The sequence below is a fragment of the Eleutherodactylus coqui genome, chromosome 8 (genome assembly GCF_035609145.1).
Source record: "Eleutherodactylus coqui strain aEleCoq1 chromosome 8, aEleCoq1.hap1, whole genome shotgun sequence".
Lineage (NCBI taxonomy): Eukaryota > Metazoa > Chordata > Amphibia > Anura > Eleutherodactylidae > Eleutherodactylus > Eleutherodactylus coqui.
In genome coordinates, this window is record NC_089844.1 from 177,771,812 (window position 1) to 177,788,829 (window position 17,018).

The window sequence follows — 17,018 nt, forward strand, 5'->3', positions numbered from 1 at the left end:
TTAACTGGAACAATCAATGCCAATCAGCTACTGCAAAAGCAAAGGCAAATAATATCTTGGGGTGCATTAAAAGAGTTATAGGGGGCGAGGGATGAAAACATTATTCTCCCACTATATAAGACACTTGTCAGGCCTCACATGGAATACTGCGTACAGTTCTGGACACCAGTGCTCAGGAAAGATGTTGCAGTGCTTGAGGGGGTTCAAAGACGAGCAACTAAATTCATAAATGGAATGGGAGGACTGGAATAGCCAGAGAGACTATCAAAACTGGGATAATTCAGCCTGGAAAAAAGATGATTAAGGGGTGATCAAACAATTACGTGTAAATACATTAGGGGACAATCAAGGATCTCTGCCATGATCTGTTTATACCCAGGACTGCGATGGTAACAAGAGAGCATCCCCTATGTCTAGAAGAAAGCAGGTTTCATCACAAACACAGAAGAGGGTTCTTTACTGTAAAAGCAGTGAGACTGTAGAACTCTCTGCCTGAGGATGTGGTAATGGCAAAATTGGTAGAGGAATTTATGGGGGGACTAGATGTCTTTCTAGAGCACTATGATATTACAGAAAATAGAAATTAAATAACCAGCAGGGTTGTTGATCCTGGTCTTGGAGTCATGCAGGAATTTTCAGATGTTGAAATATTCTGATTGCCATTATGGAGTCGGGAAGGAAATTTTTTCCCCAAAATTGGCTAAATTGGCTTCTGCCTCATTGGGTTTTATTGTCTTCATAAACGCAAAACAATCCAATTGCAGGAATACAGCTTATTGTGGAAAAACTTGCTTTTTATTTTCTTTTTGGTGCTTGAATGATACAGAGAACGCGTTTCGGTTATGAAACCTTGTTCACCTCTGACTAACAAAGCCATTATGCAAACCTTAAAAAGGTTTAGTGAAAATAAGTGAATTAAAAACACATGTGCAATTAACCCATGGCAGTCTATTATTTCAATTACCAAAACCTGTCCATCCTGCAGGAACTTGTCTTGGATGTTATATATATGCATAATATATTAAATGTTATATAGAAACGAACATTCATGTATTATATGCTCCACTCAATAACATAAAATGTGAAATCTATACATCATCATTGCAGAAGCAAAAATAAAAATAAAATAAGAATAAGAATAAACCTTCTGACAGCAACATAGAAATAAAACACAAATTATTGGTATATAGTAATGCAGGCAGCAACACATTATAATTAATGACAGTACATCATACATTACTGATAAAGTGGAATTATGTTGGAATTAATATCCATTTTTTGATGAACAATATTTACTGCAACTAATAAATGTATAAAAGGTCTGTTTTATAATTCATTCCTTTCGGGAATCTTGTGTTTAAGTTTAATATCCAAAACGCTTCCCTTTTAAACACTTTATCCGGGTTAATTGTTCCTTTCTTTTTGTTTATGACTTTTTCAATACCACAGAATGAGAAACTATTTAAATTTCCTTTGTGTTTCTCACAAAAGTGTTTTACCGCACCTGAACTATTCACATTATCCTTTTTAATGTCACGGATATGTTCGTTGATTCGCGTCTTCAACTTCCGTGTAGTGCAACCTATGTAGTTCAAATTACACTCTCTGCAATGAATCATATAAACTACATTAATAGTGTTGCAGTTAATAAAATTGTAAATTTTATACTCTCTATTGCCATCGCTGTCAGAAAAGGTTTTTCTCTTATCCACTAAGTGACAGACAGTACATCTAGGATTACCGCAGCGGAAAAAACCCTGAAATTTCATCCATTGCGGTTTTTCCTTTTTGGAAGAAAAGGTACTAGGTGCTATTAGATCTCCCAAGTTTTTACTTCTTTTTGCAACACATTTAATTCCTTCCTTTAATATCTTATCAACAGTGTCATCCTGTCTTAAAACAGGCAAAAATGTGAAAAATATTTTTTTAATTTCATAAAAATTTCTGCTATATGCCGTCGAGAAAACCATTCCCTTGTTAATATTCCCTTTTTTCTTTGTACATTTATCCTTAAGTAATTCTTCCCTATTAATTGTTTCTATTTTGGTACATGCCTCATCTAATGATGTCTGTTTATAACCTCTTTGATGCAGCCTATTTTTGATATCCTTTTTAGCTGCATCAAAAAAAGCATTGTCTGAACAGGATCTTTTTGCCCGTATTAGTTCCCCTACGGGGATAGCTTTAATAGTGTGTTTGGGATGCCCACTATTAGCATGTAGTATGGTGTTACCTGCTGTCGTTTTTCTGTATAATTTGGTCTCTATTCCTTTGATACAATTACCTCTTAGGGTTAAATCTAGAAATGGTACTTCAATATTGCTATGTGTTACGGTGAACTGTAAATTCACAGAATTATTATTGATATAATTTTCAAACTGACCAATTTGTTCATGTACACTATTTTGTTCCGGACCTTTGTTCCAAATAATTATTATATCATCAATGTATCTCGCATACCACACCATGCGGCCAGCAAAAGGATTATTATGATTAAATATAAAAGAATCCTCCCACCAACTCATAAAGAGGTTGGCTATAACCGGAGAAAATTTAGACCCCATCGGGGCTCCGGAAATTTGTAAGAAAAATTGTTGATCAAAGGAGAAAAAATTATGTGTTAATAAAAATTCCGTGGATAACAAAATAAACTCCTTTAATTCATTACTGTAGTTACTGTACAGTAATGTAGTTACATTTGAACTACATAGGTTGCACTACACGAAAGTTGAAGACGCGAATCAACGAACATATCCGTGACATTAAAAAGGATAATGTGAATAGTTCAGGTGCGGTAAAACACTTCTGTGAGAAACACAAAGGAAATTTAAATAGTTTCTCATTCTGTGGTATTGAAAAAGTCATAAACAAAAAGAAAGGAACAATTAACCCGGATAAAGTGTTTAAAAGGGAAGCGTTTTGGATATTAAACTTAAACACAAGATTCCCGAAAGGAATGAATTATAAAACAGACCTTTTATACATTTATTAGTTGCAGTAAATATTGTTCATCAAAAAATGGATATTAATTCCAACATAATTCCACTTTATCAGTAATGTATGATGTACTGTCATTAATTATAATGTGTTGCTGCCTGCATTACTATATACCAATAATTTGTGTTTTATTTCTATGTTGCTGTCAGAAGGTTTATTCTTATTCTTATTCTTATTTTTATTTTTATTTTTGCTTCTGCAATGATGATGTATAGATTTCACATTTTATGTTATTGAGTGGAGCATATAATACATGAATGTTCGTTTCTATATATCATTTAATATATTATGCATATATATAACATCCAAGACAAGTTCCTGCAGGATGGACAGGTTTTGGTAATTGAAATAATAGACTGCCATGGGTTAATTGCACATGTGTTTTTAATTCACTTATTTTCACTAAACCTTTTTAAGGTTTGCATAATGGCTTTGTTAGTCAGAGGTGAACAAGGTTTCATAACCGAAACGCGTTCTCTGTATCATTCAAGCACCAAAAAGAAAATAAAAAGCAAGTTTTTCCACAATAAGCTGTATTCCTGCAATTGGATTGTTTTGCGTTTATTCAGAGCCAGAAGTAGCCGGATGGCAACAGCTTGTGAGTATACTTGCTTGCGGAACTGAGGCTTGCAGCACATGAAGATAAGGTGGGACTTTTTGTTTTTTATTGTCTTCCTCTGGATCAAGAAGGAGGGCAGGGGGGTGGAAACAGGCTGAACTAGATGGACATTGTCTCCTTTTAGCATAACATACTATGTTAATATGATCCGCGTATTACTGTGGATCGAACGTTTGCAGAATCCACAATTCCTATCCGATCGTGTGAGACTGGCCTAAGGTAGATCGCTGCCATTTCATTACATTGGATAATGGTGATCATGTGACCAGGGTCCGCTTAGTGAGGCCCCTGCTCACTGCCCCAGGCTCCTGGCTACTTTAGCCAGGAGGAAGGAGATTTACAATTTTCAAGGCCCTCCCTGGCTTTTGCACATGCGTCTGCCATTTTGCCAGTGGGCACATTTACAAAAGTTGGGGAAGGTCCGTGGAGGATGATTACGTTGGGGGACAAATGCGGTGGCCTCCAGTAAGAAGATTTATCTCCCCTCATGGATCCAATCCATGAGGGGAGGTGAAATTTAATTTTTTTTAAAAACTTTTATGTGATCACCATTATCCATTGGATAACGGCGATCATTTGACAGGGGACCACTGACCACGGCCCCTAGTCACTGCTTTGGGCTCTCGGCTACCTTTGGTAGCCAGGAGTGAGGAGGTTTTAAATTTCTAGGGCCCTCCCCAGCTTCTGTGCTTGCGTTCACCATTTTGTCAACAAACATATGCGCAGAAGCCGTGGAAATGTCTGTGGATAAAGATTACTTAGGTAAGTAATTTCATCTCCCCTCACGGATCCGATTCTTGAGGGGAGCTAAAACTTTAACTTTTTTTTTACTATTACATGATGGCTGTTATCTTGTTACTTGCAGTACCAAATCGTCGAGAGACATCGCGGAGGCCATAGGTGAGTAGTTTCATCTCTCCCTATGTAATCATATCATTATAACAATATGACAGGAAGAATGACAAGTCCATTGTTCTGTCTGAGCGAAGATAAGCAGCTTTCATCTATGAACTACTGCTGATTACTCTGAATGGAGGCAGACTGCCTGAAGAGATCCCCAGCTGCTCCACCTTCATTCCCGGAATGCCTGTTGCTCCTAAGTGACAGCCAAGGAGTGCATTGAGATGGCTGTCGGGTGTTTAAGCGGCCAACAGTTATCCCATGTAAAAGTACCCTAACAGGGCAAGGCTGTGGGGTGTGTGGGTAACTTTACACTAAGAATGTGGGAATATCTGAGGCTTACTTATGATATTAAAGAGTGCAGGGATAAGGCGAGGGTATCAGGGCAATACTAGTGAACTCACAGAAGAGACAGGGCTATATGGGCAGAACTAGTCATGTCACAGACTTTAATGTCATTGTATGGCGATGTGTATTCAGTAAAATTTCAAACATTAACTGTTACCTTTGGCCATATAGATCGATTCCGCTTTCCACCAATTAGACAGATCATGTAGTTTGTTTCAGTGTACACACTGCCGGTGGTTTGGGATGGTTTATCAATCCTATTAAACCCATGATCTCTCTTCAGGTCATCAAGGTCCTGGGGAGAAAAAAGAAAGCTATGACAAGCGATAGATACAGAAATGTACATTGTAGATGGATTATGTGCAACCTTCATCCCCCTATGAACATGACCCAATACAGTATGGATAATAGGCAGGTACCAGTTACAGAGGGGCTATGGGGTTTTCTCTAAGATTAACCCTTTGCAATCCAGTTTTGGATTCAGGGTTTCCTAGGGGGGTTTCTCTTTCTGCCATTTCACAATGGCATCATCTGCTGGCTAGAGCCAGTACTGCGGTATGGGACATGCTGGAGAGGCCCCCGACAACAGAGCGGACAGTATTATACAGTAAGAATACCCAGACGGATGTCTTCCGATATCGGAGCTCTACAGCCTTCAATCAGAATGTCTTCAGACATCAGACAGTGGATTGGAAAGGGTTAAGAGGAAATGTTGTGCATCCTTGTAGTCACCCGAGTAATCGATGTCTGTGCTTAAAAAAATCAACATTTTTGTAGACGTCACTAAATTCTGTCGTTATAATTTGTAGAAAAATGTTCCTTTATCTCATCAACTGGTGTCTTTGGCTGAGAGTGATTTACTAGTGGAGGTATATACACTATACGGACAAAAGTATTTCGACACTGCATGTTTTTCAGATAAAGTGCTTTATTCTTCTATTTAGTAACGTGTCGGCCCTTCTTTTGCTTGTATTACATACTTTTCACAAGTTCTCTGCAAGTCTGGGCAGGAATAGCCGCCATTCCTCGTACAAGGCTGTGAGAAGAGATTGTTGTGAGGATGGGTGTGGGTGGTGGGGTCATACTGGTCGCTCCAGTCCGTCCCACAAGTGCTTGAACGGATGAATGAATCGTTATTATAAAATGAGCAGCTTTTTATTTTACCCATGCTCTTCCCAGCATGCCATGCGGCAAACCCAGTATTTGCATATTTGCTGATTTTCTTCAGTGTCCAAAGACTTTTATCTATATAGTGTAGACAACATGGCAAGGGAATATTACTGAAGCCAAGTATTTCACAAAGACCCTCAATAACAACAACTGGGGTCTAACATTCACACCCCACATCAGTAAGGTATCAATGATCATTCTAGACCTAGAATTAGGTCACTTCTAATGGCAATACCATCCCAGAAACACTTTAAAAAGTGGGCACAGTCACACATCAGGTGGAGGCACCCTGAGTCACTGATTGATTTGGCTTTGGGCTACCACTGAGGGCGCTCTAAGGGGTCCCCTGCTTTTCACCTCCCTGTATTGGGTGGTTTTTCACCATATTCTGCATTATACAATGATTACTCCAGTTTTACCTTCAAATGGGGTATGTCAGGATAAAGCAGGTAGAGGTGAATTCTGTACTCCATATGATCTTCCTTCTCTGGACAGACTACCCGGAAGTATAAAATAACCTTCCCATTAATTGATTTATCTTGTTCCACAGTAGCAGTAACACAGGAAAAATTGGGATGTTTCAGTACAACAGAAGGTTTAGTACTAGTTGGGGTTTTCAAGACAGTTTTCCAATCTTTGAAGTCAAATGTAATCATTGATTGGTCTTTTAAACCTGTAAGAAAGAAATGAAGTAAAATATTATACAAGTATTCAGCTAGATGCTCATTAATAGCTTCATCTTTCAGATATAGCCAGAAATCTTCCTAGTCCCCTGGGCTGCAGCCTGTGTGCTCCTTGTTGTGTGCTGCCTGTTCACAGACTTCACCTTGCAATGAGCATTTCTTCATTGTAAGGCAGTGCAGGAGAAGATGCACACAGGATCTGCTTACCGTGTATAAAGCAAGAAGTGTTCAGAGTGGGTGATTACAGTAGGTCTGCACTTTAGGCTGGATTACGGAAATGTAACCTCAGTGTTTCCTAATATCGTGGGCATCTGTCACAAATAGTGTGGGTAATGACATGTGACTTAGATCTTTGCATAACCTGGCTAATTGGATTGCATTACTTACCCTGTGCAGCTTCCGAGTACCAGGCCTTCAGCCAAGGAGACAGCGGGGTACAATATAGCAGTAGTTCACAGTGGCTCTACAGTCTCCTCTCCAGATGGCTGAAGAGTAACCCGACCTCATTACCAGCAGGAGAGATAAAGTTGTGTAACCTTAGTTACCTTGAAGTAGTTCTTGATTGTCATCGTGACGCCAGTGTCCCGCCAGTTTGTGGGTGTGCACTAATGTGGTGATTGGATATTGTCACTATTTAATTGGATCATGGATGCTTATGGTATATGCTTGATAAAGACCATAGCAACATTGGTCGAAACATTGCGTTTTTTCTATTGTGGGCTACGATTAAAGATTCTTTTGATGAATAACATCTGGTAAGAAGATTCATTCCCATGTGCTGCCTTCCCTCCTTGTATTGACTACATTTTTTCTGTTGATGCCTGGAGTCTGGCATCTTGGTTGGCGGGCACAAAACAGTTATCCTTTTCTCTCCCACAGCTTATGCTGTTATCTGATTGCTGCAGATCCCTTTTCTATTGACTGGGAGTGTCCCGGGATAAGTGGTGAATCACCCACCCTGAATAAAGAGTAGTCCACACACAAAGTGCTTTTCCAACAAAACTGGGGACGCACGATTTTCCTTTTACTCACTATAACCTTTGATTTCTTCCCCAATACAAAATAATGCAACACTCCGTGTCTCAGAATAACTTCTGGGGTTTACATTTTTTAGCTTTTTTGAATAACGTACAGTTTCTTTCCCCAGTCACATACATCCTCAGTCGCTGTTATCTGATGGATACCTTCATTGGGACAAACACTCTTCAACTTCATGGCCTTTCAAACATATTCATATCTGTGGCTAGCTGTAGTTAGTTCATTACTGGTTTCTTTGAGTTGTGGGGGAGTGTGCGGTTCTTGTATTCTCACAACAACTCTTTCCCTGCATGTCCTGCACTCCAATCCCCGTAGGGGACAGACCTCCTATGGAAAGAGACATCATCCTGGCTCAGCTCTGGCAGGAGCAGCAGCTCATCTCTCCTCCATCTCTATTCTTCCAACTTCCTTCTTTCACATCTTGCTCCCAACTCCTCTCCACTCTCCCTCCAAACTCCTCCCCCCAACACCCAAAACACCTCAGCATGTGCAAACAGAAGCCAGGACAGACAACACACGCAACTAGACCAAACTGATACACTTCTGTTATGGCCCAAATGGGTCCTACAAAGGTGCCTTGCTTTTAAATGGAGATACTCAGTTTATGTATAATCAGCAAGGGTTAACCACTACTTAATTTGCCCTATGACAGAGCTATTAATAATATGCCAGGTGGACAGTTAATTTTGATTGGTTGCCCGCAGATTGAACTGATTGGCTGCAAGCCAGTGGAGTGATGGTTGGGAAGTTGTTGATTGTGTAGGTCTGGGGAGTGAAGAAAGAGAGGTAGGAGAGGGGAGTCGTGTCGTAGTAATAGTGAGATCGTTAGTCAGTGAGATTTCAGTCAGATCAGAACAGTAAGTGCGCAGAGAGTTTGTCAGTAAGTCGGCTGTTAAACTAGTGAACCATATAGTTAGTCAGAGTGACCATGTGAGTACTTGAGAGGAGTTAGTCAGACAAGTGAGAGAGTTAGAGAGTAAAAATTTTCAGGGGTCCATCAGAGAGAGAGAGGGTATAGAAAATGAGTTAGGATTACCAGGAGAAAAAAGATCCCTGTCAGCATTGTAGTCAGGGAGCTGCCTGAAGCTACCGGAATAGTTGTTGCATCCAGAGGTAGGCTGCAGCCTGTCACAGGAGAATCCCTGCGAGGTGGCTGAGACATGAGAGGTAAAACACAGAAATATTCATTTTACCGGGAGGAGAGGGCCCCGAAATACAGAGCAGAGCTATAATTGTGGACACCAGAGCTACGGAATACCCTCACAACCTGGGCCAAAACGAACTGGCTCACAGTTCACACCACTGAAGAGCCATTAATCCGACCCAAGGAAAACTAATAGCACTGTCATATGTTACCCCCCGTATTATCTCTATCTGTAACCTGAAGAATCCCATGTACATTATTCCTGTTAATGATACTCCCAACATGTAAAGAGAATAACCACTATTACTGAAAGGCTTGTATGTGTCCACTGATATATGATCACTACTAACAACAACACAAAGAAAGTTATTACATTTTAAACCCCGGTTCTTGTGATTTCTTAATTGCGTCACATTAAACATTCTTTTGCTAATGTAGTACTGGCGTCACGATTTACTAATAAAATCAAATCACAATAACGCCAAAAAGAGGCTGTTGTGGCTCTGTCTCAGATGACAGGGAGTCACTTCAGAGCACCTACGCAGCCCATTGGTGTCAGCACAGACAATCCTGCAATATTCAACACTCCTAAGAGTGACACACATAAAACATACAGATTCACAAGTACTGGGGGACCCTAACTCTTGGTCACTACACCTCCACTGATCCTCAGCTGTATTATACTCCAGAGCTGCACTCACTTTTCTGCTGGTGGAGTCACTGTATACATACATTATGTATCCTATACTGATCCAGAGTAAAGTTGCTCATCTTGATCAGCTGGGTGATCCAATTTTAGCTAAATTGAATTGGATGGGTTTCAACTGATTTGGGGAGAAAAGAGAAGCAGCATAATGCTTATATGCCCATGTAACATATGGTCTGTTAGCCTGTGGTGCAAATACAATTGCCTATTACTAGCCCTCTATCTTGTATATGAACAGCCATGAATGTTCAATGTATAAATGATAAGGATTGTATAACGGATTCTTATAGACTTGCTGGAGACCATGTTAATGTCAGCACATAGTGCCACCATTGTCTTGTAATTCCACCACCATTGTCTATAGAGTCTTGTGATCTATTGTCTAATTAATCATGCAAATCTATCATCATTGTCTTAAGACTGAACTGGGGCCTTATGTATATTTGAAGCTCAGTGTTGTCATTGTTTTAAAAAACAGTTTGGTTTGTCTGATCTGGTCGATTTGAATTGTCACTTCAGACAAACAACTCTGTGCATTGATATTTGCAATGCAAATATTCAAGCAATAAATCATACTTAAGTATAAAGGCCCATTTATACACAAAGATGATTGCTCAAAAGATGGCTTTTGAGCAATCATTTTCCATAATCTACTAATTGGTACTAATGCCTATTAGTACCAATTAGTACCATGTGAGTTGCTGGGAGCTGAATTTATTCAGAGGACTACGCGCTGTTCTCTGAATAAATTATCTTTGTTCTGCCGGCAGGGCTAGCAGCTGAGAACAGCTGAGGCAATGCAATCAGCTGTTCTTAGCGCTCCCCAGGCAGAGCACAGCGTGCGGTCCATCCTATCAGCTGTTCTGCTGAACGATGGATTTCAAACTGAACTGAAATCTGTCAATCAGCAGAAAAATGAGAGATGGGCACATTTAAACAAAACGTTTATTGTTCAAAAGATGGATTTTCTTTCCTTCTTCTGGCTCGCTGTTCTTTTCAGTTTGGGCCCCGTTCTGCATACAGGCATAATATTAGGGCCACAATGAGAATGTTTCTGAACATGTGAGAAACAGGGGTGTCCATTGTGGGGTGTAAATCCTCATTTTCATGTGCACTATAGAAAAAAAATGGGGGGGGGAGTAGTTTTTTTTTGTCCTCTAAATTGCATTAATTCCTGAAAAAAAAACTGTGGGGTCAAAATGCTCATGACCGCCCTCAGTGAATACATGGGGGGGAGTAGTTTTTAAAATGGGGTCATTTGTGGGGGTATCTATCATTCTGACACCTACGACCCTTTGCAATTTTGGCTTTGTGTAGGAAAATAAAGTGTTCCTCAAAATGTTAATAAGCAATGTTAAATTTGTACGTCTCCTTACTGGTAAAAAAAAACCAAAAAACAAACACTACGTTTTTCAAATGTGCGCCTAGAAAAAAATAAACAGATGGAAATATATAGCTTAGCAAAACTGTGTACAGTATACTTGCACATATTTAAGGTATTGCAGTTGAAAATGTGAGAAAAACACATTTTTTCCCAAATTTTCCCAATTATGGAATTTTTAATAAATATACACAAATTCTATTAGTATATTTTTACCATCTAAATGAAGTACAATATGTGTTGAAAAAACAATGTCAGAATCACTTGTATATGCAAAACCTTTACGGAGTTATTCTATGTTAAAGTGACACATGTCAGATTTCCAAAAATTGGCTCCATCACTAAGGCGCAAACAGGCATCGTCACTAAGGGGTTAAAATTCCTTCTAAAAATGGAGGCAAAATGCTTACTTTGCTTGATTTGTCTCCCAAAAACCGCAATAATAGTGATTTAAAAAGCTGTATGTACCCCAAAATAGTACCAATAAATCCTACAGCTCTTCACGCAAAAATCAAGCCCTAACAGAGCTCCATCCATGGAAAATTATTAAAAAAAAACTTATGGGACTTTGAATGTAACAATGTAAAAATAATGTTAAAAAAGGGTTTTTATTGTGCAAAAGTGGAAAAACTTGAAAAAAAATTATGTTTTTGAGATCATCGTAATTGTACCGACCCCTCAGAAAAAATGTATCCATGTCCAGTTTGCCATGCAAAAAACAAGCCCCTATATGGCCATGTTGACAAGAAAGTAAAAAAGTTTTGGCTTTTGAAATGTGGAGATGAAAATCGTTGCATCCTCAATGCAAAACTAGGTTGTTTCCCTAAGGGGTTAAACACAGATACTCCATTAAGGATATATTGCTATTGGGTATGAAAGATCATACACCAACAGACAACTTAAAGGAAATGTATCAGCTCAAACATGCTGTCCATACTGCCGGCATGATGTTATAGAGCCAGAGGAGTCAGGCAGACTGATATATATATAGTTTTATGGGGAAAGATACAGTTTAGCTTGTATTTTATTCATGTAATCTTTGCTCACTCTGTGCTGAACAGTCCAGTGGGTGGAGCCATCAGTGATTGTACATACAGGGAAGATTGGCAGTCATACACACATAACTGTCAACCACTGATTAAAAAATACCACGCCAACCATCCACAAGCAGAGAGCCTGGACAGAAGCGTTACACAGCTGCTTACAATGGAGATGCTGCTCTTCAGGCTCGTGGACACAAATGCCTTCCGCAAGGTGATGCTCTGTGTTAACCCAAGGTACTAGATGCACCGCCCTGTGAGTGAGAACTGGTGTTGCAGAATGCTTTCAGTGGCAGGTGTCACTTATTTACATATCGATTGCAGGTTGTACACAATCTGTACACATATCCTTAACAGCATACTGGGTCAATGTCCTGCAGGTCGGGCATGAAGCCAAAAGTGGTGGTCCGCCTTTCATGGTCAACCAAGACTGTGGGACATTCATCCATATCTACCCCCTCCTCCTGCACCTCTTCATACCACCTTTAAAACCCTCCACATTAGCACAGATATCAATATGTGTCAAAACCTTGCCTCCATACAGCGATGCATGTGGTAAAAGCCAACATGCTGTGCTAAAACCAATATGTCTAGGGGAGGGCAGCCACATGGCCAACGAGCTGTTGATGGCTCTGCAGGCCTAAGCTGACATGTGGTTAACCCCACACAATCTGAAGCCAAGTAAAGTTGTGTGTGACAATTGAGCCTTCCTTCTGGCAGCCCTAACTGGGCCATTTGCTGAACCTGGTAGTACAAGTCTTATTAAGCAAATACCCAGGTTTACATCCACTGCTGGAAAAAGACAGGAAACTGTGCTTGCACTTTTGGCGTTCACACTCGGCCACCTCTTGCCTGGCGGAGGTGCAGCAATAGTCAGGGCTATCATCTAACCATTTAATCTGTGATGTGCTTACATGGTGAAATTTCATGTTGCATGTGTGGGAGCTGACTGAGATGGTTGCCATTTTATGTGTATTTCCTGTTGTCACCTGTAAAGATTTTAAGATGGGGATGTCACTTGTGTCTCTAATCTGAACCTCTGGTGGAAGGGAACATTCCCCACAAGAATTGAAGGAGCAGTGTATTGCTTCCAAAAGCAGGTCATACTACTTTTGTTTGTCAGAAAAAGACACCAAGGCTCAAGTTAGTTAAAGCCAGAGGGCAAAAGGAATGTCTTTTTGTTAAAGGACAGGAAATGACTGGAGAGAAACACAGGAAGTAATTCTCCTATATAGCAAGTCAAGAATGAATAGAGCATGATCAGGGGAAGCTCCTCCCCAGTGAATGAGTTCACATGACTTATCAGAACACAAAAAGTTGTAATATACCTGAAAGTAACACCTTTCTGTGTTTGAATGCCCATATAAGTTTGTTCTCCTGCCTAAATAAGGCAGATGCCATGTGGAGTACACTCTATGATGATGTGTGTTTATTTGGGGAACTCCAGGCTCGTACACTAAACATATCTAATATGGCAGCCACATAGTGTATCTAATATGGAACCCACATAGTGTAGCAAATAGCGCTAACACATGTGTTGCAGGGTAAGCCAGCGGCAGAAAGCAACCACAGAGTATCAAATGGTGTATGCCATTAACAGACGCTGTATAAAGTTCGGTCACTTGATGCCCGTGGAGCGGCTGGAACAGATGATACAGGGCCTCAGGGACAATGACATGCTGCTGTCACAGGAGGAGGAAGGGATACCAATCTACAAACTATCTGGTCTGTCCGCCATTACTAAACTCTGCAGGGAGGGTGGCTTTGGGCAAGAAAGGGGGCATCTTCTCCAACACATTTCTCCACCCATGGGGAAAGTATAGAGCAGCAAGAGCAAGAGGAAAAAAAGGAAGTCGATAAAAAACAAGTCCAGTGGAAGGGGAGGGGGATACAGAACATTCTTTCCATTCATCACTAACCCCAGCTATTCTATATGGTTCACAAAAAACAGCCAGAGGACACTCTTAGGCCTGAACCCGAGGAATGTGGACAATTACCGTTAGGGAGTTTGAGGCATATGAGAATCTTTATGTTGCGGTGCTTACAGAAGGATTGTCGCATAGCCCACTTCAAAACATTAATCTATCACACAAGGCCTGAAGTCCAATACCAATTATTAGACACAGTCTCAGAGTTGAACCAAAACAAAAGGAAAAAATATTTTTCACTAAAATACAACTTTATTAATATTTATATTCAAGCACTCAAAACTAAATGATAAATAATTAACTGAGATGTGAGGCTACACGGCCATGCAGTGTCTGAAATAACAAAAAGATATTATGCTTCCAGAGCCTAAATATTATACCTTTGGCTCTAAGCACAGAGGGAGGAGAAAAGATCTTGTTTCCCGAACTCAGATATTCTGACAAGGACTCGTGTATTCATAAAGACTAGAGATGAGCGAGCACCAAAATGCTCGGGTGCTCGTTACTCGAGACGAACTTCTCGCGATGCTCGAGGGTTCGTTTCGATTAACGAACCCCATTGAAGTCAATGGGCGACCCGAGCACTTTTGTATATCGCCGATGCTCGCTAAGGTTTTCATTTGTGAAAATCGGGGCAAATCAAGAAAGTGATGGGAACGACACAGCAACGGATAGGGCAGGCGAGGGGCTACATGTTGGGCTGCATCTCAAGTTCCCATCTCCCACTATTAAGCCACAATAGCGGCAAGAGTGGGCCCCCCCCACCCAACAATTTTTACTTCTGAAAAACCCTCATTAGCAATGCATACCTTAGCTAAGCACCACACTACCTCCAACAAAGCACAATCACTGCCTGCATGACACTCCGCTGCCACTTCTCCTGGGTTACATGCTGCCCAACCCCCCCTGCACGACCCAGTGTCCACAGCGCACACCAAATTGTCCCTGCGCAGCCTTCAGCTGCCCTCATGCCACGCCACACTCATGTCTATTTATAAGTGCATCTGCCAGAGGAACCGCAGGCACACACTGCAGAGGGTTGGCACGGCAATGCAGCGACCCTCTTTAAAAGGGGCGGGGCGATAGTCCACAATGCTGTACAGAAGCAATGAGAAATCCAATCCTGTGCCACCTCCATCTGGAGCTGCACACGTGGGCATAGCAATGGGGAACCTATGTGCCACACAACACTATTCATTCTGTCAAGGTGTCTGCATGCCCCAGTCAGACCGCGTTTTTTTATAAATAGTCACAGGCAGGTACAACTCCGCAATGGGAATTCCGTGTGCACCCACAGCATGGTTGGCTCCATGGAACCCACCGGCTGTACATTAATATGTCCCATTGCATTGCCCATCACAGCTGAGGTAATAATGTCATGTTTAATGCAGGTGGTCTTCGGCCCACACTGCATGCCCAGTCAGACTGGGGTTCTTTAGAAGTGGACACAGATGCATTTACAACTCCCTGTGGACCCACAGCATGGGTGGGTGCCAGGAAGCCACCGGCGGTACATAAAAATATCCCATTGCATTGCCCATCACAGCTGAGGTAGTAATGTCATGTTTAATGCAGGTGGGCTTCGGCCCACACTGCATGCCCCAGTCAGACTGGGGTTCTTTAGAAGTGGAAACAGATGCATTTACAACTCCCTGTGGACCCACAGCATGGGTGGCTCCCTGGAACCCACCGGCGGTACATAAAAATAACCCATTGCATTGCCCATCCTAGCTGAGGTAGTAATGTCATGTTTAATGCAGGTGGGCTTTGGCCCACACTGCATGCCCAGTCAGACTGGGGTTCTTTAGAAGTGGACACAGATGCATTTACAACTCCCTGTGGACCCACAGCATGGGTGGGTGCCAGGAAGCCACCGGCGGTACATAAAAATATCCCATTGCAGTGCCCAACACAGCTGATGTAACGTCAGCTGTAATGCAGGTGGGCTAAAAATTTATTTGATTACACTGTAGGCGAGGGCCCACAAAAATTGCTGTATCAACAGTACTAATGTACATCAGAAAAATTGCCCATGGCCAACCAAGAGGGCAGGTGAAACCCATTAATCGCTTTGGTTAATGTGGCTTAATTGGTAACTAGGCCAGGAGGCAGCCCAGTTAAAATAAAAATTGGTTGAGGTGAAAGTTTCAACGCTTTAATGAGCATTGAAACGTATAAAAATTGTTTAGAAAAATTATATGACTGAGCCTTGTGGGCCTAAGAAAAATTGCCTGTTCGGCGTGATTATGTGAGGTTTCAGGAGGAGGAGCAGGAGGAGGAGGAGGAATATTATACACATATTGATGAAGCGAAAAGGTCCCCGTTTTTGATGGGGATACAGAACGATGCTTCCATCCGCGGGTGCAGCCTACGTATTGCTTAGGTATCGCTGCTGTCCGCTGGTGGAGAAGAGAAGTCTGGGGAAATCCAGGCTTTGTTCATCTTGATGAGTGTAAGCCTGTCGGCACTGTCGGTTACGCTTATCTGTGATGATTCCCCCAGCAGCACTAAACACCCTCTCTGACAAGACGCTAGCCGCAGGACAAGCAAGCACCTCCAGGGCATACAGCGCGAGTTCAGGCCACGTGTCCAGCTTCGACACCCAGTAGTTGTAGGGGGCAGAGGAGTCACGGAGGACGGTCGTGCGATCGGCTACGTACTCCCTCACCATCCTTTTACAGTGCTCCCGCCGACTCAGCCGTGACTGGGGAGCGGTGACACAGTCTTGCTGGGGAGCCATAAAGCAGTCAAGGGCCTTAAAGAGTGTTGCCCTGCCTGTGCTGTACATGCTGCCTGATCTCCGCGCCTCCCCTGCTACCTGGCCCTCGGAACTGCGCCTTCGGCCACTAGCGCTGTCGGATGGGAATTTTACCATCAGTTTGTCCGCCAGGGTCCTGTGGTATAGCAACACTCTCAAACCCCTTTACTCTTCAGGTATGAGAGTGGAAAGGTTCTCCTTATACCGTGGGTCAAGCAGTGTGTACACCCAGTAATCCGTAGTGGCCAGAATGCGTGTAACGCGAGGGTCACGAGAAAGGCATCCTAACATGAAGTCAGCCATGTG

The 17,018-nt window shown here is 41.8% G+C and overlaps 1 protein-coding gene across 1 annotated transcript in view; it reads right to left on the reverse strand.

The window, feature by feature from the left end:
* The window catches only part of LOC136578042 (NACHT, LRR and PYD domains-containing protein 1a-like), a 123,716-nt gene that overhangs the window by 42,394 nt on the left and 64,304 nt on the right, over window positions 1–17,018 (reverse strand). Inside the window, exons 9-10 of the mRNA XM_066577951.1 lie at window positions 6,454–6,707; window positions 5,022–5,159 (exon numbers count right to left, since the gene is read on the reverse strand). Coding sequence (XP_066434048.1) covers window positions 5,022–5,159; window positions 6,454–6,707 — 392 coding nt within the window. The remainder of the gene's footprint in view (window positions 1–5,021; window positions 5,160–6,453; window positions 6,708–17,018) is intronic.